The sequence below is a fragment of the Salmo trutta genome, chromosome 39 (assembly GCF_901001165.1).
Source record: "Salmo trutta chromosome 39, fSalTru1.1, whole genome shotgun sequence".
NCBI classification, from domain to species: Eukaryota; Metazoa; Chordata; class Actinopteri; order Salmoniformes; family Salmonidae; genus Salmo; species Salmo trutta.
Window position 1 is genome coordinate 12,246,004 of NC_042995.1, and position 24,367 is coordinate 12,270,370.

Here is a 24,367-nt window from a genome sequence, read left to right on the forward strand (position 1 = left end):
TACTAGAACACTGCACAAGACACGACGATACTGTTTCTAACTGGCTATTCGTTGGCCTATAAGCCTGGATATAATTCTGAGGGTCAAAATCATGATCCAGACTGTCAAACAATGCTTCAGGTCACTTACCCTTTGTCTGGGAATGAGAGAATATACCCTCGTCGGGAAAGTTTGAAACTAGTTGGAACGTCAACAGGCGTATGAAATTAGCTCAGTGGATAGGCCTGCAGCTTCTGAAGTTTTAACGGATATGGCAGCATGTATGACCGTTTTCTTTGCATGCCTTCCATTTTATCTTGCGCATTTACTGCCTTTAAACTGTCAAACTTTAAATATAGTTAGTAGCTCATACATAATGTACTCACACACACACACACACACACACACAGCCCTAATTAGAGCCATTAATCTCAAGGTCCTCCACAGTAGAGTAATTACAGTACGACTCCTGAGAGGGAGAGAGAGTGAGAAAGAGAGGGAGAGAGAGGCCCATATTTTCTAGTGAATAGTTTGGTACAGAATGTATTGAAACAATGGGAACTTTCTAGCACGTGACACAATTAACTTGTTTCTGCGAATCCAAAAGAAATGAAAGACAGTTATTAATTACTATGTAGTTTAAACGTGTATATGACTGTAAAATAATAGTCACCAATTGTTATATCTACAGTACCTTCATCACTCCAGTATTCCTGCTCATTGTAAATATGGTATTAGTACTGACCCTGTATATAGTATGTTTATACATATCTACCTCCATCACTCCAGTATTCCTGCTCATTGTAGATATGGTATTGGAACTGACCCTGTATATAGTATGTTTATCCATATACATATCTACCTTCATCACTCCAGTATTCCTGCTCATTGTAGATATGGTATTGGTACTGACCCTGTATATAGTATGTTTATACATATCTACCTCCATCACTCCAGTATTCCTGCTCATTGTAGATATGGTATTGGAACTGACCCTATATATAGTTTGTTTATACATATCTACCTTCATCACTCCAGTATCCCTGCTCATTGTAGATATGGTATTGGTACTGACCCTGTATATAGTATGTTTATACATATCTACCTTCATCACTCCAGTATTCCTGCTCATTGTAGATATGGTATTGGTACTGACCCTGTATATAGTATGTTTATACATATCTACCTTCATCACTCCAGTATTCCTGCTCATTGTAGATATGGTATTGGTACTGACCCTGTATATAGTATGTTTATACATATCTACCTTCATCACTCCATTATCCCTGCTCACTGTAGATATGGTATTGGAACTGACCCTGTATATAGTATGTTTATACATATACATATCTACCTTCATCACTCCAGTATTCCTGCTCATTGTAGATATGGTATTGGTACTGACCCTGTATATAGTATGTTTATACATATCTACCTTCATCACTCCAGTATTCCTGCTCATTGTAGATATGGTATTGGAACTGACCCTGTATATAGTATGTTTATACATATCTACCTTCATCACTCCAGTATTCCTGCTCATTGTAGATATGGTATTGGAACTGACCCTGTATATAGTATGTTTGTCCATATACATATCTACCTTCATCACTCCAGTATTCCTGCTCATTGTAGATATGGTATTGGAACTGACCCTGTATATAGTATGTTTATACATATCTACCTCCATCACTCCAGTATTCCTGCTCATTGTAGATATGGTATTGGAACTGACCCTGTATATAGTATGTTTATCCATATACATATCTACCTTCATCACTCCAGTATTCCTGCTCATTGTAGATATGGTATTGGTACTGACCCTGTATATAGTATGTTTATACATATCTACCTTCATCACTCCAGTATTCCTGCTCATTGTAGATATGGTATTGGTACTGACCCTGTATATAGTATGTTTATACATATCTACCTTCATCACTCCAGTATTCCTGCTCATTGTAGATATGGTATTGGAACTGACCCTGTATATAGTATGTTTATACATATCTACCTCCATCACTCCAGTATTCCTGCTCATTGTAGATATGGTATTGGTACTGACCCTGTATATAGTATGTTTATACATATCTACCTTCATCACTCCAGTATTCCTGCTCATTGTAGATATGGTATTGGTACTGACCCTGTATATAGTATGTTTATACATATCTACCTTCATCACTCCAGTATTCCTGCTCATTGTAGATATGGTATTGGTACTGACCCTGTATATAGTATGTTTATACATATCTACCTCCATCACTCCAGTATTCCTGCTCATTGTAGATATGGTATTGGTACTGACCCTGTATATAGTATGTTTATACATATCTACCTTCATCACTCCAGTATTCCTGCTCATTGTAGATATGGTATTGGTACTGACCCTGTATATAGTATGTTTACTTAGTTATTGTGTTTCTTCATATTTCTTCTTATTTCTCGTATGTTTTTTTCTAGTATTACATTGTTATTGATTACTGCATTGTTGGGTTTTGAGTCTGAAAGAAAGGTATTTCATTGTACTTGCGCATGTGATATTAAAAACTTGAAACTTCTACCTGTAGGAGGTGAAGGTTTACAGCTGACCATCTGACCTGAGGTCACAACCACTCCTGTCCATCTGAGTGACCCAACTCACCTGGTCAGCCCTTCCCCTGCACACACACACCTGCCCTACCTGGTACACCTGTCTACCAACCCAACACACACCTGTCCTGCCTGGCACACCTGTCTACCAACCCAACACACACCTGTCCCACCTGGTACACCTGTCTACCAACCCAACACACACCTGTCCTGCCTGGTACACCTGTCTACCAACCCAACACACACCTGTCCTGCCTGCTACACCTGTCTACCAACCCAACATACCCCTGTCCCACCTGGTACACCTGTCTACTAACCCAACACACACCTGTCCTACCTGGTACACCTGTCTACCAACCCAACACACACCTGTCCTACCTGGTACACCTGTCTACCAACCCAACAGACACCTGTCCCACCTGGTACACCTGTCTACCAACCCAACACACACCTGTCTGGCCACTGGAGCAGACTCCAATCTGCACACCATCCACTAGGTAGGTGTGTGTGGTGTGTGTGTGTGTGTGTGTGTGTGTGTGTGTGTGTGTGTGTGTGTGTGTGTGTGTGTGTGTGTGGTGTGTGTGTGTGTGTGTGTGTGTGTGTGTGTGTGTGTGTGTGTGGTGTGTGGGTGTGTGTGTGTGTGTGTGTGTGTGTGTGTGTGATTTAGGACAGTAAATGTACAATCAAGCCTGAGAAAAAAATCTGATGACTGTTGCAGAAAACCACATGAGGGCAGTATAAAGCTGCTTTCAAATGATGTATTTCTCTCCCCCCCATAGTGGGGGTGTGTGTGTATTGATGGATCAGGATGTCAACCAATAACAACATCGCCCAGGCCAGGAAACTGGTGGAACAACTGAGGATCGAGGCAGGGATCGAACGTATTAAGGTGTGTGTCAACACTAAGGTTTTTATTAGCATGTTAGAAGCAATCCACTGTAATGAGAAATCCACTGTAATGAGCAATCCACTGTAAGGAGAAATCCACTGTAATGAGCAGTTCACTGTAAGGAGAAATCCACTGTAATGAGCAGTCCACTGTAAGGAGAAATCCACTGTAAGGAGAAATCTACTGTAAGGAGAAATCCACTGTAATGAGCAATCCACTGTAATGAGCAGTCCACTGTAAGGAGAAATCCACTGTAAGGAGAAATCCACTGTTTTATTTTTTTACCTAGGCAACTCAGTTAAGAACAAATTCTTATTTTCAGTGACAGCCTAGGAATAGTGGGTAAACTGCCTTGTTCAGGGGCAGAACGACAGATTTGTACCTTGTCAGCTTGGGGATTTGAACTTGCAACCTTTCAGTTACTAGCCCAACACTCTAACCACTAGGCTACCCTGCTGCCCCACTGTAAGGAGCAGTCCACTGTAAGGAGCAGTTCACTGTAAGGAAAAACCCACTGTAAGGAGCAGTTCACTGTAAGGAGCACTTCACTGTAAGGAGAAATCCACAGTAAGGAGAAATCCACTGTAAGGAGCAGTCCACTGTAAGGAGCAGTCCACAGTAAGGAGAAATCCACTGTAAGGAGCAGTCCACTGTAAGGAGCAGTTCACTGTAAGGAGAAATCCACTGTAAGGAGAAATCCACTGTAAGGAGCAGTCCACTGTAAGGAGCAGTCCACTGTAAGGAGCAGTTCACTGTAAGGAGAAATCCACTGTAAGGAGAAACCCACTGTAAGGAGCAGTCCACTGTAAGGAGACATCCACTGTAAGGTGCAGTCCACTGTAAGGAGCAGTCCACTGTAAGGAGCAGTCCACTGTAAGGAGAAATCCACTGTAAGGAGAAATCCACTGTAAGGAGCAGTCCACTGTAAGGAGCAGTTCACTGTAAGGAGAAATCCACTGTAAGGAGAAATCCACAGTAAGGAGCAGTTCACTGTAAGGAGAAATCCACTGTAAGGAGAAATCCACTGTAAGGAGAAATCCCCTGTAAGGAGCAGTTCACTGTAAGGAGCAGTTCACTGTAAGGAGAAATCCACAGTAAGGAGCAGTTCACTGTAAGGAGAAATCCACTGTAAGGAGAAATCCACTGTAAGGAGCAGTTCACTGTAAGGAGAAATCCACTGTAAGGAGAAATCCACCTTAAGGAGCAGTCCACTGTAAGTAGAAATCCACTGTAAGGAGAAATCCACTGTAAGGAGAAATCCACTGTAAGGAGAAATCCACAGTAAGGAGAAGTCCACCGTAAGGAGCAGTTCACTGTAAGGAGAAATCCACAGTAAGGAGAAATCCACAGTAAGGAGCAGTTCACTGTAAGGAGAAATCCACTGTAAGGAGCAGTCCACTAAAAGGAGAAATCCACTGTAAGGAGAAATCCACTGTAAGGATAAATCCACTGTAAGGAGCAGTTCACTGTAAGGAGCAGTTCACTGTAAGGAGAAATCCACTGTAAGGAGAAATCCACTGTAAGGAGCAGTCCACTGTAAGGAGCAGTCCACTGTAAGGAGAAATCCACTGTAAGGAGAAATCCACTGTAAGGAGCAGTTCACTGTAAGTAGCAGTTCACTGTAAGGAGCAGTTCACTGTAAGGAGCAGTTCACTGTAAGGATAAATCCACAGTAAGGAGCAGTCCACTGTAAGGAGTAGTCCACTGTAAGGAGAAACCCACTGTAAGGAGCAGTCCACTGTAAGGAGCAGTTCACTGTAAGGAGAAATCCACTGTAAGGAGAAATCCACTGTAAGGAGCAGTCCACTGTAAGGAGAAATCCACTGTAAGGGGAAATCCACTGTAAGGAGCAGTCCACTGTAAGGAGCAGTCCACTGTAAGGAGCAGTCCACTGTAAGGAGAAACCACTGTAAGGAGCAGTTCACTGTAAGGAGAAATCCACAGTAAGGAGAAATCCACAGTAAGGAGCAGTTCAATGTAAGGAGAAATCCACTGTAAGGAGAAATCCACTGTAAGGAGAAATCCCCTGTAAGGAGCATATCACTGTAAGGAGCAGTTCACTGTAAGGAGAAATCCACAGTAAGGAGCAGTTCACTGTAAGGAGAAATCCACTGTAAGGAGAAATCCACTGTAAGGAGAAATCCCCTGTAAGGAGCAGTTCACTGTAAGGAGAAATCCACAGTAAGGAGCAGTTCACTGTAAGGAGAAATCCACTGTAAGGAGAAATCCACTGTAAGGAGCAGTCCACTGTAAGGAGAAATCCACTGTAAGGAGAAATCCACTGTAAGGAGAAATCAGCTATAAGGAGAAATCCACTAAGGAGCAGTCCACTGTAAGGAGAAATCCACTGTAAGGAGCAGTTCACTGTAAGGAGCAGTTCACTGTAAGGAGAAATCCACAGTAAGGAGAAGTCCACAGTAAGGAGCAGTTCACTGTAAGGAGAAATCCACAGTAAGGAGAAATCCACAGTAAGGAGCAGTTCACTGTAAGGAGAAATCCACTGTAAGGAGCAGTCCACTAAAAGGAGAAATCCACTGTAAGGATATATCCACTGTAAGGAGAAATCCACTGTAAGGAGCAGTTCACTGTAAGGAGCAGTTCACTGTAAGGAGAAATCCACTGTAAGGAGCAGTCCACTGTAAGGAGCAGTTCACTGTAAGGAGCAGTCCACTGTAAGGAGAAATCCACTGTAAGGAGCAGTTGACTGTAAGGAGCAGTCCACAGTAAGGAGAAATCCACAGTAAGGAGCAGTTCACTGTAAGGAGCAGTTCACTGTAAGGAGAAATCCACAGTAAGGAGCAGTCCACTGTAAGGAGAAATCCACTGTAAGGAGAAATCCACTGTGAGGAGCAGTCCACTGTAAGGAGAAATCTACTGTAAGGAGCAGTTCACTGTAAGAAGCAGTTCACTGTAAGGAGCAGTCCACTGTAAGGAGAAATCCACTGTAAGGAGAAATCCACTGTAAGGAGCAGTCCACTGTAAGGAGAAATCCACTGTAAGGAGAAATCCACTGTAAGGAGCAGTTCACTGTAAGGAGCAGTTCACTGTAAGGAGAAATCCACTGTAAGGAGCAGTCCACTGTAAGGAGCAGTCCACTGTAAGGAGCAGTCCACTGTAAGGAGAAATCCACTGTAAGAAGCAGTCCACTGTTAGGAGAAATACACTGTAAGGAGCAGTTCACTGTAAGGAGCAGTCCACTGTAAGGAGCAGTCCACTGTAAGGAGAAATCCACTGTAAGGAGCAGTCCACTGTAAGGAGCAGTTCACTGTAAGGAGCAGTCCACTGTAAGGAGAAATCCACTGTAAGAAGCAGTTCACTGTAAGGAGCAGTCCACTGTAAGGAGCAGTCCACTGTAAGGAGCAGTCCACTGTAAGGAGAAATCCACTGTAAGGAGCAGTTCACTGTAAGGAGCAGTCCACTGTAAGGAGAAATCCACTGTAAGGAGCAGTCCACTGTAAGGAGCCGTTCACTGTAAGGAGCAGTCCACTGTAAGGAGCAGTTCACTGTAAGGAGCCTTCTCTCCCTCTCACCTTCCCCTTCTCTCTCTCATCCTGCCGCTCTCTCTCTCTCTCGCTCTCTCCAGGTGTCTAAGGCAGCAGCAGACCTGATGAGTTACTGTGAGCAGCACGCCCGTAACGACCCACTCCTCGTTGGCGTCCCAACGTCAGAAAACCCTTTCAAAGACAAGAAACCCTGCATCATTCTATAGCTGCACACTCGTCTCTGCCCATCTCTCTCTCTCACACACCACACACACACACACACACACACACACACACACACACACACACACACACACACACACACACACACACACACACACACACACACACACACACACACACACACACACACACAGAGAAAGGAAATAGCCACTCTGGAAAAGCACCCTACTCAATAGCCACAGCTAGGGGGCGGTGTCTGTGTTCACAGACCACATTACCACATTAGTGATATTAGCCCTGAGTTGTGTCTCTGTGGTGCTGAGGGTAAGCCTGCACTAACATGCAGCCCTACCTGATACTGGTTACTGACTCACCCACAGAGATAGTGACACTCAAGTGGAGATGACAGATTTACTTCAAAAAGGGATTAGGACAATTATCTTAATAGGAATCCACAATCACCTACATGAAGTTATAGGCTGATGTATAGCATGTATTTTAGTGAATCAATGATTCATTGATTAATCAATTGACTGATAGCATGTATCTGGGTGCTGTGGAATGAGGGGTGTAAGGTACTTGAGGGTAGGAGTGAGGTGGGGGGTGTATCTGTGACCAATCTGGTATAAAACCTGGGTCGTCCATGTGATGCAAGATGTGTTAGCCCTGTCAGCTAAAGCCTAGCCATTAGCCGTGGAAGCTAATACAAGTCTTCAGGTCACAGGCATGGATACCCATCACTAAACCACCGTGGCTATACACGGTGGGTTTGTTAGCCATATAGTGGCTGACTTGCCACTGACTTGCTAAGTATCACAATGGGGATGGCCCCTTCCTGAAACCTTGGGCCAATGGTAATGTCAGTGTTTTTGTGAACACTGAGCAGGTTGGTACATGCTGCATATGTACCCACTGGGTTTAAACCCAGATCATCTGCAATGCCACTAGACTGTGTTAGCCCACTGAGCTAAAGCATAGGCTACATACTCCCCCACTCTAGCGACGGTTATTGATCAACAGTGTTACTGCTTTGGTTTTGAATTCTTGGTCAGTGGGTTTTCTATAGGCCAAAACTCCGGCTGTGTCCACTTGTGGAGTAAGTTGCTCATAGACACTGATCTAAGATCAGTCTTGTGTTTTCCCTTTAATGGTAAAGGTTAGGATTTAGGGAGGGTCATCTGATGCTAGATCTGTGTCTAAAAGGCTGCGTTTACACAGGCAGCCTAATTCAGATCTTTGTCCACTAATTGGTCTTTTGACCAATCAGATCAGCTCTTTTTCCAATAATTGGGCAAAAGACCAGAATTGTGCTGCCTGTGTAAACACAGCCTAATGAAACTTTTATCTTGAGTACTGCCAAGTACTGAGAGGCTAACTGTGTTCAAGTTTTTAACGCCAGAAGTATATATATATATATATGTTTTTTTATTAATTATTGTTTCGATATTTTGTCCATTTATTGCCATACACTTAGCAGATACTGTAGGTTTCCATTCACTCCTTAACTTTACACTTGAGGCAAAAGTTTACCTTAACCACAGATTTGGGATCAGATTATCTTCCCCAATCTTAACTTGAACCATAAGGGGGTGTACAAATATCTGATCCTATTTCAGTGGTTAGATACATCACTAGTTCTGCCAATGAGAGCAAGCATCACATCATGGGCTTTGCTTATTGGCTCATCATGTGTTTTATTGAGGAACAAGAGCCAATTACAAAGTTTTGTCCTGTCTCCCAACCTCCACAGACCCATTTCTCTACTCCCAAACCAAACTTGATTGTAAAAAATGTAAAAGACGCTAGAGAAAATAAAAATAAAAGTGTATAAACTTTCTTTAAGTGCAGAAGTGATACGTTTTGAGAGTAGCTTTTTGGGGTTTGGTTTGAGTTTCTTTCTAAATAGAAGCAGGTCAGTCGAGTATTATTATCGAACTGTACAGTGTTTGTAAGATAAAACCTAGGCCAGAATTCAATCAAAGTGCATCAAACTTTTTCCACCAAAAAAAACCAAAATGCGCTTTAATAGAATGTTGCAGAATCTTTTCTGTGGACGTTCAATTTTTGCGTAAATGTTTCCCTTCTGTCAGAATTTAGTCTGTTTGTTTCCTCATTCAGCTTGAGGCAGGTTCTCTCTCTCTCTCACACACACACACACACACACACACACACACACACACACACACACACACACACACACACACACACACACACACACACACACACACACACACACACACACACACACACACAATCCCCTAGTGACTAAATGGGGAGCCAACCACATCTACAAAGCAGTGGCGTGGCCGTACTCGTAGCATAGCTTCTTATACACAGGCACAGCACTGTGAGAAACAAACCTGAACCATTAAAACACTGTCTCTCTCTCTCACACACAGACACACACACACACACACACACACACACACACACACACACACACACACACACACACACACAGTTTCCTAATGTCTTTTACAATTGATTATCTGAGGGACAATCTTGCTATTTCTTAATTCATTCATTCCATGGACAGTTATTTTTGATTGATTGATTGGTTGATTGATGGTTTGCCTTGTTGTGGTGTATTGTGTTGTATGCTGGTTAGGACCAGGAGTTTTACCTGGTCAGGTCACATGGTCAGGAACAACGTTCTAGCCCTAGACTTGAGAATAGTTGAGAGTATTTGAGTTAACAGTCTTTAAAGAGGACACAAAGCTCTAGAACGGAAGTCTTGTGGTGCTCCCATTCCCACATCATTCACTATAGCTGATCTAGGTCAGTTTAAAGTTTTCTCCCCCTAAAGATTATGTCAAGATTTGGGGAATGGAATCTGATCCTAGATCTTACCCAGAGCAGAAGGCTAGAACTCTAAAACTAATTTCTGTCCCTAGACACTGACCTCGGGTCAGTTTTACCTGGACTCATCATTGTGTTTTTAACTCCTGTGTATGCATATACAGTATGTATCTCTGGTAACGCTTTGTTTTACAGTCTCCTTTAACTTGGTATTTGCTTAGAAATAACACGGTAAAAACATCTGTTTTGTTGCAAGCGAGGACTATTTGGTACCAGGTTGAAAGTCCCCATTGTTACCACAATGTGTTCATTCCAGCTGGGACAGGACTGTAAAGTAAAGCATTACCGTATCTTTTTGCCTTGATTAATTGTGAATGATCAGTTATTGATTATGAAGGAAATGTAATATCTATTTTTTTGTATCTGGTCGCTCTGATGTGCCATAACTCATGTTTTCTTGCACACTGTTCATATTTTACAGTTAAATACTTTACTGTTAAGACTTTACTGTTCATATTTTACAGTTAAATACTTTACTGTTAAGACTTTACTGTTCATATTTTACAGTTAAATACTTTACTGTTAAGACTTTACTGTTCATATTTTACAGTTAAATACTTTACTGTTAAGACTTTACTGTTTATATTTTACAGTTAAATACTTTACTGTTAAGACTTTACTGTTCATATTTTTGTGGATATTGCTGTTAAAAAAAGATGATATTGAAAAGTAGACAACAGTAATAAAAATATGATAACGCATGTGTTGTTCTGACCTGCTCCTTATCTTCTTACACACACACACACACACACACACACACACACACACACACACACACACACACACACACACACACACACACACACACACACACACACACACACACACACACACACACACACACACACACACACAGAGGATGTTTGAAAGTAACCATAGAAGCTTCTCTAGCCTCAGATAGAATTTCAACTCATTGGCAATGAAATACCACTATGTTTTGTTTCTAAGCCATCTCCTACTGTAGAAGCCCCGGATTTCCTGACATGACTTGAGGAGGGAAGATTACAGGCCGTGTAAGGTGCAGTCCCTGCCCCGGGCTGTACGTTGTAGTATGCTGCTAAAGTAACCACACCCACCTGGCATGCCAGCAGAGCTCTATCAATCTCACCCTACCCGTCCTTTCCTGTATTTGAGTAAAAGCAGGTTGAACAAGTCAAAGTAAATTTTGATTTTAAGGAAAGATAAGCCACACCTACTGTGCGTCTGTTTTATGGTGGCGCTGCACGACCTGGATTTTGTGGTCGATTATGTTGTGATTGAAGCCCAGCAGCCCACTGCATTAAAGGAGTTATATTTCCACGATCATCAGTTACAAACGGTAAGAACTACATCACCATCAAGACAGTCTAAAGAAAGAGCTTCAAATAAGCAATTCTGACAGATAATCTGTGTGGCACCATCTATGAAAATATGACGGGTTGTTGTCTTCTCTTTATATGCCTTTCGCTCTTTCCTCGGTGTGTGTGTCTGTACAGTGAGGAGAGGCTAATCAGTATGATCATGTGTTTCTGTTACTATTTATTGCTGGTCTTTCTACCTCAGTTCCTCAGTTCCTCGGTGACGTCATGAGTGTTGTGAAGTCCAGTCTCTCAGTAGATCAGGAGAAGAAGCTGCTGTCTCTGTTCGGCCATGTCAGACTCCACCTGCTCTACAAAGGTTTGTCCGAACGATGGACTTCATTTTAATTCAATCTTTATTTTTATGACATTTTATGTGATGATTTTTACTCTCAGGCCAGATACCTGCAATGCAGGCGGAACAAAGCGATTGGTTCAGTAAAAGGTAATAAAGTACTTTTCTATTATATTTTTTTTCTGCTCAAAGCCAGCGTCCATGGCTACATGAGTATAGCGTTCCACAGCCGCTGTGATGGCCAGGGACCCACCGTACTTGTGGCCTACAACAAGGCTGGGTTTGTTTTCGGAGGTTACATCAGTAAGGACTACGCCCAGACTGGACAGGCCATCAACGATGATAAGGCCTTTCTCTACGGCATCACTGACCAGAGGGAAAAGCCACTGCGTGTGTCCAGTACCGATGGCCAGTACGGTTTCACAGATGGAGCCTATGGTCTTAATGTTGGTGCCTTGTGGTTTCTTAATAATAACACCGCTACAGTTCAAGTTGTTGCAGGGAACTGTTACGCCTTTGAAGGGGAAGAGATGCATGGCAATGACCTGCAGCTGACAGAGTGTGAGGTGTACAGAGTGGAAGGTGAGTGGTCCTTTATAGCCCCTACTCCCTAGGCACTACTGAAACGATTGGATACATGTAACCAATATGGCAAAATATTCTAAACAGTCAGAAGGCCAGGTGAAGCAATTAGTGTATTGATTAAATCTGATTGTTTTGTTGTTTGTCTCCATTTCTGGCAGGGTGTGAAGGCCTTCTGAAGACTCCTTGGAGGAAAATTGACTTGGAAGGATATGGGTATGTTAAATCTCAAAAGCGGTACAGAAATCATAATACTATGCATCGACTGATGCATCTAGTACCACTTCTGCTGTTCCAGTGAACAGACTTAAATTAATCAATCAAGTCTGTCACCCATCTCTCTTCCTTTCTCCATCTCTCCATCCATCTCTATCATTAACAGCACCAAGGACTGTCTGATGGACTATATCAAGAACTATAAGCCTGAGGTAAAGTCTGTGGTCCAGGCCAGAGTTCTACTGGTGGGTCCGGTCGGGGCTGGCAAGTCCAGCTTCTTCAACTCCATCAACTCTGTCTTCAAAGGACATGTTACCGGGCAGGCTAACACCGGCAGCGCTGGCACCAGCCTCACCACACAGGTACAGTACTGTGTTTGTACGCGCGTGATTGTGTGTGGCTTAAAGATGCAGTCCGGGATCTTAGGGCAATGCCGCCACTTTTCACATCATATTCATTATCTCCAGCACCATATCAGTGTCTACTTATGGGAAAACGGCGTGTTTCTATGATCTGTGGTTAAAAAGATAAAATAAATGTTCTAAAAAAGACTTCTCTGTGATGAATTTTGTGTTTGAGTTTTGTGTTTTGTGTTTGAAAATCACTGTTTATTTTTTTTTACTTTTGATGATGTCATTGGGTAGAACTTTATTTAATTTATAATTTTTTTGTTTTTTTTATAGAATTTTAAAACATACACTCTATCTGCAGTGAAGCTGCTCAACATTTACATTACGTTCAGCCATCTAGCAGACACGCCCATCCAGAGCGGCCCATAGGAGCAACCAGGGTCAAGCGCCCCGTCCAAGGGCACATCGACAGGTCTCCCACCAAGTCGAAACGGAGACCCAAACCAACGATCTCTAGGTCATCGGCCCAAGTTCCCAACTCCCAGGCCACCAACCATCCAAGATCCCCCCCATAATTCTCCCAAGAGCTACCCCTCAAACATCCAAGACCCCCCCACACAGTCCCCTCCCGAACCCCCACCAACCACCGTCCCCCTCCAACCCAAAACCACCACCCAACCAACAAAAGAGAAAAACAAATTAAAACAGAAAACAACAATGCAAAAACAATTATATAGAACGAGTAGAAATGTTTTACTTTATTTTTTTTCTACAAAACAAAGAAATGAGTTGTTTTCACATATGTGGACAATGGCATTACGCTGGAGATAATGAACATGAGGTTGAAAAGTTGTGGAATTGCCCTTTAAGCACTTACAAAACATATTGTACGAATTGGAATTCATAACATATCATACGAAATGGATGATGTATTACACAACTGCGTCCAAATGTTCAGGGACCCGTTTTGTCTCGTGAGCACTACTTTCAAAACTACTGGCTGAAATTAGACAAAACCTCTGGAGCATCACTATTGTACAGGACTTAACATTCTAACTCTCCCTCTCTCTGTAGTTCCGTACCTACAGCATCAAGGCAGAGCAGGGTGGGAAGGCTCTCCCTCTGGTCCTGTGTGACACCATGGGCCTGGAGGAAGGACCCGGCGCAGGGCTGGATATAGACGACATCACCAGTATCCTGAAGGGCCACGTACAGGACCGGTACCAGGTGAGTAAAACTGGCAAATGATAGCCGTGGGGGAAGATGCATTTCTATTAATTCTATCAACAAGAGGATTTCATGTGTTTGATACCAATCATTCCAGCCATTACAATGAGCCTGTCCTCCGAGTTAAAGTAGCACCAGCCTCATGGTAGGGAAAGCATGTGGTTGAAAGTACAGTAGCAGTAGTAGTATATTTATCTTGGGGGCTGAAGTCCTGTTTCTCTCCCTCAGTTCAACCCGTCCATGTCTGTCCAGACGGATGGTGTCGGGTTCTGTAAGTCGCCCAGCCTGAAGGACATGATCCACTGTGTGGTCTACGTACTGGACGCCTGCAAGGTCACTCTGCTCTCTGCCAAGATGGTGGACAAGCTCGCCGCCGTCCGCAAGAGGATCAACAAGATGGGTAAGGAAGGAAGTGAGTGCAGTGCACGCGCACTGCGTGTGTTTACGTGTCTGTGCGTGTGTGTTAACATGTGTTGTGCAGGGTTGGGGAGTAACAGGTTACATGTATTCCGTTACATGTAAGGGATATCAAAAAACGCTAACTGTAATCTGTTACGTTACCAGCCAGCAAAAATATTGTAATCAAATTACAGATACTTTTGAAAAACTAGATGATTACTTCAATGATTACTTTTAAATTCATGAAGGATGTTTGCGAAAAAATATATTTGACTCTTCTGTTTTCTCAATGACATTCAAATCAGCATTGAAAAAAAGGCGCAAGTTTAAGTTTGTTCCACCTGAGCGAGTCTGACCATAAGTCAGAGACCACTATGATGACACACCAAATGGGTTTGATGGATCGCGGGGAAAGAGCAGGAATAGGCTTTTGTCGGCTACAGTCCAAGCTATGATTTCCAATGGTGCGACTGCTGTTGGCATCCAAAGATTATCCAACTTGAATAAACGCTTGGAGGTAAGGATGATGGCAGTAGTGTAGTCTACGGCGATACGGATATAACTTATTATTGATATCTACATAGTGCATTGATGTGAATCACACTGCTGCTATCTCATTTAGCTATTTGCGCCTTATGGATTGTGGTTGTTGTGGATGGCTGTTCACAAATCTAAATGTATATTTGAACCCAAAAATTGTTGAATTCAAGAAGTTTAAGCTGCCTATCAATCATTGTTTTTGAAACCAGCAGACAGCCAGTGAAAAATGCTCTCTTGCCACAGCTGCATAGTGCGGATCCCAGCCTATGGAATAAAGGTGGGGCTTTCATTGCTCAATCTAATTCATGCTAATAAAAAATGGACACATGCTCAAACTCGTACATATTTGATAGACTTAAAGGGGAATCTGTAGTTGCTACATCAATTTTTGGACTTATGAATTATATATATATTAATGTAAAGATGTAATTTAATGTAGTATAAAGCGATGGGTTAGAAGAAGCCTACACAACCAACCCATAAAGTAAAATGTAACATCCATATATGGCCAGCTATGTAAACTTTAAAATTGATTTTGTAACGGCTGTCGTTGGGTAGAGAGGACCAAGGCGCAGCGGGTTGCATGTTCATCATTATATTTAATGAATAAAGATAACACGAAACAAAACAATAAATGACAGGTGACAGTTTCACAGGCTACAATAATCACTAGCAGTGCGAAATACAACTACCCACAAATCCCCAGGTGAAAACAAGCAACTAATATATGACTCCCAATCAGGAACAACGACGTACAGCTGTTCCTGATCGGGAGCCACACAGACCACACAGAAATAGACAGACTAGAAAACCATAGAAAACCAACACTAGAACAATTACTCAAACCCCAGACTACATAAACCAAACACCCCTTAAATAACACACACAACCCGAACCATATGAAACAAATACCCCTCTGCCACGTCCTGACCAAATCTAATACAATTACTCCCTCTGCTGGTCAGGACGTGACAGATTTATCCTGCAATAGATGTCGTTCAATTGGTAACATACATTTTTTGTCTTCTTCTAATGCCTCTTAAGGGGAAAGTAATATAAAAGTAATGAATTGTAATCAGACTACATTACTGAGTTTGGGTAATCCAAAAGTTACATTACTGATTACAATTTTGGACAAGTAACTAGTAACTGTAACGGATTACATTTAGAAAGTAACCTACCCAACCCTGGTGTTGTGTCACTAGGTGTTCCCCAGCTGGTCCTGCTTACTAAGGTGGATGAGGCCTGTCCTCTAGTGAGAGAAGACCTGACCAACATCTACCTCAGCCACTACATAGAGAGGATGGTGAGTGCATGGCTGAGAGTGCATGGCTGAGTCTGGAACCCTATTCTCACATAGTACACCACGTTTATTTAACTACAAGCGTGTGTGTGGTGTATGTGTGTGTGTGTTTGTTTCAGACCCGTGAGGTGAGTGTGTGTCTGGGTGTGTCCCAGTCCTGTGTCCTGCCAGTGAAGAACTACAGTCGTGAGTTTGAGCTGGACATCCACACAGACATCCTCCTGCTCACTGCCGTGGTCCAGATGCTTCGCTATACTGACGACTACTTTGATGACATCTATCAGGCTGGGGACCAGAAGTCTGAGTGACTAGGGGTATATGTGTGATACTGATCTGAAGTCAGTTTTGGGTTTACCTTCTAATGGGTATGCTTAGGATTAGGGGGAATACACTGATCCTGGATGTGTTTAAATGGCAACTTTTAGTTATCGCTTTAGAAAAATGTTTATCTTAATTCTCTGAGGCTATTCCATTCTGACTTTTCCCAGTTACAATTTACACTGAGTATAGCAAACATTAGGAACACCTTGCTAATATTGATGTCGTTTGAGTGGTGGACCTTTCTTGATACACACGGGAAACTGTTGAGTGTGAAAAACCCAGCAGTGTTTCAGTTCTTGATACAAACCGGTGCATCTGGCACCTACTACCATACCCCGTTCAAAGGCACTTAAATCTTTTGTCTTGCCCATTCACAATCTGAATGGCACACATACACAATCCATGTCTCAATTGTCTCAAGGTTTAACAATCTGTCTTTAACCTGTGTCCTCCCCTTCATCTACACAGATTGAAGTGCATTTAACAGGTGACATCAATAAGGGATCATAGCTTTTCACCTGGCTTCACCTGGTCAGTCTGTCATGGAAAGAGGTGTTCTTAATGTTTTGTCCGCTCACTGTACTGTATATTGTAATTAGATACAATATGTGTATGTAGTATTGTATGGTTGTCTACCACACTTCTCTGTAGACTCTGTACTGCTATTGGTCAGATAAGACATTCAACTGTATACTGCTCATTGTACTTTGTTCAATACAGTATTTTCATTTAAAAGAACTAAATGTTGAATAAATATCTGTCGCATATCTAGGACCTGACTCACTCAGACTTGCTCTACAGTTGTCCAAGACAGAGAGAGACATCTAACATAAGAGACATGTAGAGATGCAGTCTGGTACAAACAGCAAACAATTTTACAACAATCATTAAGTAAAAGCAGAAGAGTAAATCCTTTTAATGAAATATGAATGAAATATTAAAGGATTATGGTAAAAACATTCATCAGTAACAACAATGTTGATAATGTCTTGAATAATGAAAGTAGCGTGATGGAAAATGTTATCTTGTGAAGAGATAGCCTTGAAAATGTTATCTTGTGAAGAGATAGCCTTGAAAATGTTACCTTGTGAAGAGATAGCCTTGAAAATGTTACCTTGTGAAGAGATAGCCTTGAAAATGTTATCTTGTGAAGAGATAGCCTTGAAAATGTTACCTTGTGAAGAGATAGCCTTGAAAATGTTATCTTGTGAAGAGATAGCCTTGAAAATGTTATCTTGTGAAGAGATAGCCTTGAAAATGTTCATCTTGTCTTAGTGTCATAAGTAATCCTTGGTTTCTGCCTGTGCTTGGTAAAGATATGAGAGGGGGCGACATGACCCCCAGCCTTAGGACCATCTGCCAGAACGTCCAGAATATATTCTATAAGTTAAGATAGGAGACGGTGCCAGACACGTGCCAGAACCAACCCTATGAACTATGCCTATTTAAAAAAATATATATATTTCACCTTTATTTAACCAGGTAGGTCAGTTGAGAACAAGTTCTCATTTACAACGGCGACCTGGCCAAGATTAAGCAAAGCAGTGTGACACAAACAACAACACAGAGTTACACATGGAATAAACAAATGTACAGTCAATAACACAATAGAAAAGTCTATATACAGTGTGTGCAAATTAAGTAAGATTAGGGAGGTAAGGCAATAAATAGGCCGTAGTGGCGAAATAATTACAATTTCGCAAATAAACACTGGAATGGTAGATGTGCAGAAGATGAACGTGCAAGTAGAGATACTGGGGTGCAAAGGAGCAATATATATATATAAAATAAATAACATGGGGATGATTTAGTTGGATGGGCTATTTACAGATGGGCTATGTACAGGTGCAATGATCTGTAAGCTGCTCTGATTGTCACGTCCTGACCAGTAATAGGGGTTATTTGTATTGTAGTTTGGTCAGGACGTGGCAGAGGGTATTTGTTTTATGTGGTTCGGGGTGGTGGTTTGCTTAGAAGGGTGTTTGATTTATTATTTCTGGGTTTTGGGTTATGTTCTATGTTTTTTGTATTTCTATGTTCTCTCTAGTTTAGTATTTCTATGTTAGGTAATTGGGTGTTGGACTCTCAATTGGAGGCAGGTGTTTGTAGTTGCCTTTGATTGAGAGTCCTATATATAGGTATGTGTTTTGTGGGAGATTGTTCTGTGTATAGCCTTACCAGACTGTTATTTGTCGTTGTGTCTTTTGTGTATGTGTTTATTTTGGTTTCCCTTCTTTTCTTTAATAAAGAAGATGAGTGCACATTTCCCCGCTGCGTCTTGGTCCGCTTTATCCGACGACAACCGTTACACTGATAGCTGATGCTTAATGCTACTGAGGGAGATATGAGTCTCCAGTTTCAGTGATTTTTGCAATTCGTTCCAGTCATTGGCAGCAGAGAACTGTAAGGAAAGGTGGCTGAAGGAGGAATTGGCTTTGGGGATGACCAGTGAGATATACCTGCTGGAGCGCGCGCTACGGGTGGGTGCTGCTATGGTGACCAGTGAGCAGAGTTAAGGCGAGGCTTTACCTAGCAAAGACTTATAGATGACCTGGAGCCAGTGGGTTTGGTGACAAATATGAAGCGAGAGCCAGCCAACGAGAGCATACAGGTCGCAGTGGTGGGTAGTATATGGGACTTTGGTGACGAAACGGATGGCACTGTGATAGACTGCATCCAATTTGCTCAGCAGAGTGTTGGAGGCTATTTTGTAAATGGCATCGCCGAAGTCAAGGATCGGTAGGATAGTCAGTTTTACGAGGGTATGTTTGGCAGCAGGAGTGAAGGATGCTTTTTTTGCGAAATAGGAAGCTGATTCTAGATTTAATTTTGGATTGGAGATGCTTAATATGAGTCTGGAAGGAGAGTTTACAGTCTAAGCAGACACCTAGGTATTTGTAATTGTCCACATATTCAGAACCGTCCAGAGTAGTGATGTGATGCATCCTGTTTCCAGGTGCATCCTGTTTCCATTGATCGTCCTTAAGATGATTCTACAACTTGATTGGAATCCACCTGTGGTAAATTCAATTGATTGGACATGATTTGGAAAGGCACACACCTGTCTATATAAGGTCCCACAGTGCATGCCAGAGCAAAAACCAAGCCATGAGGTTGAAGGAATTGTCCGTAGAGCTCAGAGACAGGATTGTGTCGACGCAGAGCCACTCCTCAGTAAAAGGCACATGACAGCCCGCTTGGAGTTTGCCAAAAGGCACCTAAAGACTCTCAAACCATGAGAAACAAGATTCTCTGGTCTGATGAAACTCTTAGGCCTGAATGCCAAACGTCACATCTGGAAGAAACCTGGCACTATCACTACGGTGAAGCATGGTGGTGGCAGCATCATGCTGTGGGAATGTTTTTCAGTGGCAAGGACTGGGAGACTAGTTAGGATCGAGGCAAAGATGAACAGAGAAAAGTACAGAGGTCCTTGATGAAAACCTGCTACAGAATGCTTTGGACCTCAGACTGGGGCGAAGGTTCAACCTTTCAACAGGACAACGACCCTAAGCACACAGCCAAGACAATGCAGGAGTGGCTTCGGGACAAGTTTCTGAATGTCCTTGAACTGCCTAGCCAGAGCCCGGTCTGGAACCTGATCGAACATCTCTGAAGAGACCTGAAATTAGCTGTGCAGCAATCCTCCCCATCCAACCTGACAGAGCTTGAGAGTATCAGCAGAGAAGAATGGGAGACACTCCCCAAATACAGGTGTGCCAAGCTTGTAGCATCATTCCTAAGACCCAAGGCTATAATCGCTGCCAATGGTGCTTCAACAAAGTACTGAATAAAGGGTCTGAATGTGATTTTTCTGGTTTTTATTTTGAATAAATTAGCAAAAATGTCTAAAACCTGTTTCTGCTTTGTCATTATGGGGTATTTTGTGTAGATTCATGAGGGAAAAAACCAATGTAATACATTTTAGAAGAAGGCTGTAAATGTTATCTAAAATTGATTAAATAATTTTTTTCCATCATCAATCTATACACAATAATGACAAAGCAGAAACAGGTTTTTAGAAATGTTGGCTAATTTATAAAAAAAATAAAAAACAGAAATATCACATTTACCTAACAAAATGTGAAAAATTCAAGGGGTCTGAAAACTTTCTGAAGGCAATATACTGTACACTACTTAAAATACCTACTTTTAAAGTGGTAGATTATCTTATAAAAAGGAGCACCTTGTGGTCATAAAGCATTATGAAACTATAATAAAAGCAAAAAGACACTAAGGGCTTTATTCACTCAGACATCTGAATGGTCTTCTTGCAGATAGCAGACAACTTGTCCATCATCTTAGCAGACATCTGAGAAACTTAGCTGGCGTCCACGACGTACTGCTGTCACAGTGGATCTGGTCATTCAGAGTTGCATGCTTGCGATATCCATGTACACCCGGCTGCATGGGAGCCATGGGGTTAAACTGTAAATGACAAACACAGACAGAGACAGAATTATGAGTCAGCGATCTTCCAGAACTGGACCAACGTTCTAGGGTGAACTGAACTTGTTAAATAGGAACGCCTCACATCTTGCTACTTTGATATCAGAACATTCTCAAGTTTATTGTATTGTGAAAGGTAAAATAATAGATTTGTTGAACCACAGGATATCAAAGTTAAAGTAGTGTGGGATTCCATCTAGTTAAGGTATATTGTCAACGGTGGCACGACTCTGTCGCCCTTTGACCATTCAGAATGCTTGATCTAAACAATCAGTTTTATGACATTCAACAGAAGATCCCAACGAATGGTCCTCCTCAACCGTTTATTTGCATTGTGCCTCTACATACCTGGTATCTGTCCTGAACGTGGCTCTTGTATATGCTGACTATGTCATCCATGTCCAGACCACCCCCTGTAGCCTCCTCCAGGCCCATGGTGTCACAGGAGCAGTGGTAGAGGCTTACCGCCTTTCCCTGACCTAATGGAGAAGGTACGGAACTATGGAAAGAAAAGATAGTCAGCACATGAAATGTAGCTTTGCGATGCACAATGCAGAGAACACCAGAAGAAGAATCATCACTGAATTATCACAGTGAATTATTGTAATGTTTGTTTATGTGTCAATTAATCCCATAAGGGATGGGTTGCCAACTAGAGATTTGACCATTTCAAAAAAATATATTTAATTCATTCACACACGCACGCACGCACGCACGCACACAAACGCACGCACGCACGCACGCACACACGCACACACGCACACACACACACGCACACACGCACACACATACCCTGTGTGGTGAGGCTTCTGTCTGCACTGCCAGTGATGGCCTTGCATGTTTCCTCTGAAGATAGAGTTGATGGTATTGAAGAAGCTGGACTTGCCAGCCCAGACCTGACCCACCAACAGAACACTGGCCTGGACCACTGACTTTACCTCAAGCCTATAGTTCTGGATGTTCTACTTCAATTGTTCTTTATTCCTACAATTTTGTATAATAATTAAATTAATGTATTTTTAGTATGTGGTGTGCAGGCATGTGTGTGGTTAGGTTCAAAGACAGTAATACTCAGATGTCCAAAGTGCGTTTCTCCAGGGCTTTGCCAGATGATCTCCTAACTCTGTATGGACAGAAATGGGGTTAATATGTACTGTATCAATGGGCATACATTGTTCCAGGGTATCTTCAAAGGTCTGTAAGTCTAATCCTGTTCAATACATTACAAAAGTAGAAAAAGGAGTCCACTATAAAGGGAATATGGTGCCATTTGAGATTTGTCCTAAGTGACTGTCACTCACCCTCCACTCTGTAGACCTCACACTCTGTCAACACCAGGTCGTTGCCATGCGTCTCTACAGCATTGACTTTGTAATGATTTCCTGTTATACAACTGACCTGTGCTTTATTGCCATTCAGAAACCACAAGACACCAACATTAAGACCATGCTTTCTATCTGTGAAACCATACTGGCCATCGGGAGTATTGTCGGACGGGGCCACAGTGTCTCCCGACCCCTCCTGTCTCAGCCTCCAGTATCTATACTGCAATAGTTTATGTGTCGGGGGGCTAGAGAGAAGGCATAGTCCTGGGACCATGCCTCAGGACTACCTGGCCTGATGACTCCTTGCTGTCCCCAGTCCACCTGGTCGTGCTGCTGCTCCAGTTTCAACTGTTCTGCCTGCGGCTATGGAACCCTGACCTGTTCACCAGACATGCTACCTTGTCCCGAACATGCTGTTTTTGACTCTCTCTCTCTACCGCACCTGCTGTCTCTAACTCTGAATGCTCGGCTTTGAAAAGCCAACTGACATTTACTCCTGAGGTGCTGACCTGTTGCACCCTCTACAACCACTGTGATTATTATTATTTGACCCTGCTGGTCATTTATGAACATTTGAACATCTTGGCCATGCACTGTTATAATCTCCACCAGGCACAGCCAGAAGAGGACTGGCCACCCCTCAGAGCCTGGTTCCTCTCTAGGTTTCTTCCTAGGTTCCTGCCTTTCTTGGAAGTTTTTCCTAGCCACCGTGCTTCTACATTGGCATTGCTTGCTGTTTGGGGTTTTCGGCTGGGTTTCTGTACAGCACTGACATCGGCTGATGTAAAAAGGGCTTTATAAATACATTTGATTGATTGATTTGACAGACGTAGTGGCTTTTCTCGCTGGTCAGTGATGCTGTAGAGAAAGGCCTTATCATCATTGATCACCTGTCCAGTCTGGGTGTAGTCCTTACTGATGTAACCTCTGTAAACAAACTCAGCCTTGTTTTAGGCCACAAGTACGGAGGGTCCCTGGTGGTTGCAGCGGTTGCTGAAGTCGAGTATCCATGGACGCTGCCTTTGGATAGAATGGAATCAAATAGAATGTCAAATTTTAGCATAGCCTTTTTTTGTACTTTCAAATTGTTTATTGATTTAACATTTATGTTTTTTATTGTAACAGCAAAGTAATTCAGGGTTTTTAATGACAACTGTTTGAAATAGCCTGTACTAATGCTGAAACACCAATAAACTGAACAAAGAAATACAACAGAATAGAATAGAATGGTACTTGATTACCTTTTAGTAAACCAATATAAAAATATAAACACATCATGTAAAGTGTTGGTACCATGTTTTATGAGCTGAAATAAAACATCCTCTAAATGTTCCATACGCCAACAATTTTTTTGCCACAAATGTGTTTACATCCCTGTTAGTGAGCATTTCTCCTTTGCCAAGATAATCCATCCATCTGACAGGTGTGGCATATCAAGAAGCTGATTAAACAGCATGATCATTACACAATTGCACATTGTGCTGGGGACAATAAAAGGACACTCCAAAATGTGCAGTTTTGTCACACAACACAATGCCACAGATGTGCGGCAGGGGCGGCAGGTAGCCTAGTGGTTAGAGTGTTGGGCCAGTAACCGAAAGGTTGCTAGATTGAATCCCTGAGCTGACAAGGTAAAAATCTGTCGTTCTGCCACTGAACAAGGCAGTTAACCACACTGTTCCAAGGCTGTCATTGTAAATAAGAATTTGTTCTTAACTGACTTCCCTGGTTAAATAAAATAAAAAAGTTTTGAGGGAACTTGCATTTGGCATGCTGACTGCAGGAATGTCCACCAGAGCTGTTGCCAGAGAATGTAATGTTCATTTCTCTACAATAGGAAGCCTCCACAACGTCGCTTTAGAGAATTTGGCAGTACGTCTAACTGGCCTCACAACCGCAGACCACATGTACAGTATGTCACTGAGCTCTTCGGTAAGGCCGTTCTACTGCCAATGTTTGTCTATGGCGATTGCATGGCTGTGTGCTCGATTTTATACACCTGTCAGCAACGGGTGTTGCTGGCTGAGCCGAATCCATTT

The 24,367-nt window shown here is 42.4% G+C and overlaps 3 protein-coding genes and 1 pseudogene across 4 annotated transcripts; 2 read left to right on the forward strand and 2 right to left on the reverse strand.

Annotated features, from left to right (window-relative positions):
- Positions 1–391: 391 nt before the first annotated feature.
- On the reverse strand, positions 392–2,421 carry LOC115179255 (uncharacterized). The gene is made up of 4 exons (XM_029740638.1): positions 1,741–2,421; positions 1,312–1,410; positions 1,004–1,230; positions 392–448 (listed from the first exon to the last, which is right to left on the reverse strand). The coding sequence occupies exons 1-4, from the start codon at positions 2,342–2,344 to the stop codon at positions 392–394; spliced, it is 987 nt and encodes a 328-aa protein (XP_029596498.1). The 5' UTR covers positions 2,345–2,421.
- Positions 2,422–2,451: 30 nt separating this feature from the next.
- Positions 2,452–10,685, forward strand: LOC115179427 (guanine nucleotide-binding protein G(I)/G(S)/G(O) subunit gamma-7). 2 transcript variants are annotated; one of them, XM_029740939.1, is made up of 3 exons: positions 2,452–3,068; positions 3,379–3,460; positions 7,044–10,685. In XM_029740939.1, the coding sequence occupies exons 2-3, from the start codon at positions 3,380–3,382 to the stop codon at positions 7,167–7,169; spliced, it is 207 nt and encodes a 68-aa protein (XP_029596799.1). In that variant the 5' UTR covers positions 2,452–3,068; position 3,379; the 3' UTR covers positions 7,170–10,685. The 2 variants fall into 2 exon arrangements, with proteins under 2 accessions (XP_029596799.1, XP_029596798.1); XM_029740938.1 differs by having other exon boundaries at positions 2,526–3,068; positions 3,351–3,460.
- A 429-nt stretch (positions 10,686–11,114) lies between these two features.
- Positions 11,115–16,675, forward strand: LOC115179677 (interferon-induced protein 44-like). Its single transcript, XM_029741352.1, has 9 exons — positions 11,115–11,302; positions 11,527–11,640; positions 11,809–12,198; positions 12,360–12,414; positions 12,581–12,776; positions 13,839–13,991; positions 14,220–14,391; positions 16,136–16,236; positions 16,353–16,675. Exons 2-9 carry the CDS (start codon positions 11,550–11,552, stop codon positions 16,539–16,541), a joined length of 1,347 nt encoding a protein of 448 aa, XP_029597212.1. The 5' UTR covers positions 11,115–11,302; positions 11,527–11,549; the 3' UTR covers positions 16,542–16,675.
- Positions 16,676–20,800: 4,125 nt separating this feature from the next.
- Positions 20,801–22,481, reverse strand: LOC115179256 (interferon-induced protein 44-like; annotated as a pseudogene).
- Between the last annotated feature and the right edge of the window lie 1,886 nt (positions 22,482–24,367).

What these genes read in the sequence shown, in the direction of transcription:
- LOC115179255 (XM_029740638.1), bottom strand. Translation starts at nt 2,344, where the DNA reads ATGAGCAGGAATACTGGAGTGATGAAGGTAGATATGTATAAACATACT. An exon ending in AGTGATGAAGGTAGATATGT is followed by an intron (nt 1,411 to 1,740) that starts ATATGGATAAAC and finishes TGATGAAGGTAG; the next exon opens with ATATGTATAAACATACTATA. An exon ending in GGGATACTGGAGTGATGAAG is followed by an intron (nt 449 to 1,003) that starts GTAGATATGTAT and finishes TCTCCCTCTCAG; the next exon opens with GAGTCGTACTGTAATTACTC.
- LOC115179427 (XM_029740939.1), top strand. Translation starts at nt 3,380, where the DNA reads ATGTCAACCAATAACAACATCGCCCAGGCCAGGAAACTGGTGGAACAA. An exon ending in CAGGGATCGAACGTATTAAG is followed by an intron (nt 3,461 to 7,043) that starts GTGTGTGTCAAC and finishes CGCTCTCTCCAG; the next exon opens with GTGTCTAAGGCAGCAGCAGA.
- LOC115179677 (XM_029741352.1), top strand. Translation starts at nt 11,550, where the DNA reads ATGAGTGTTGTGAAGTCCAGTCTCTCAGTAGATCAGGAGAAGAAGCTG. An exon ending in ACTCCACCTGCTCTACAAAG is followed by an intron (nt 11,641 to 11,808) that starts GTTTGTCCGAAC and finishes TTCTGCTCAAAG; the next exon opens with CCAGCGTCCATGGCTACATG. An exon ending in ATTGACTTGGAAGGATATGG is followed by an intron (nt 12,415 to 12,580) that starts GTATGTTAAATC and finishes TATCATTAACAG; the next exon opens with CACCAAGGACTGTCTGATGG.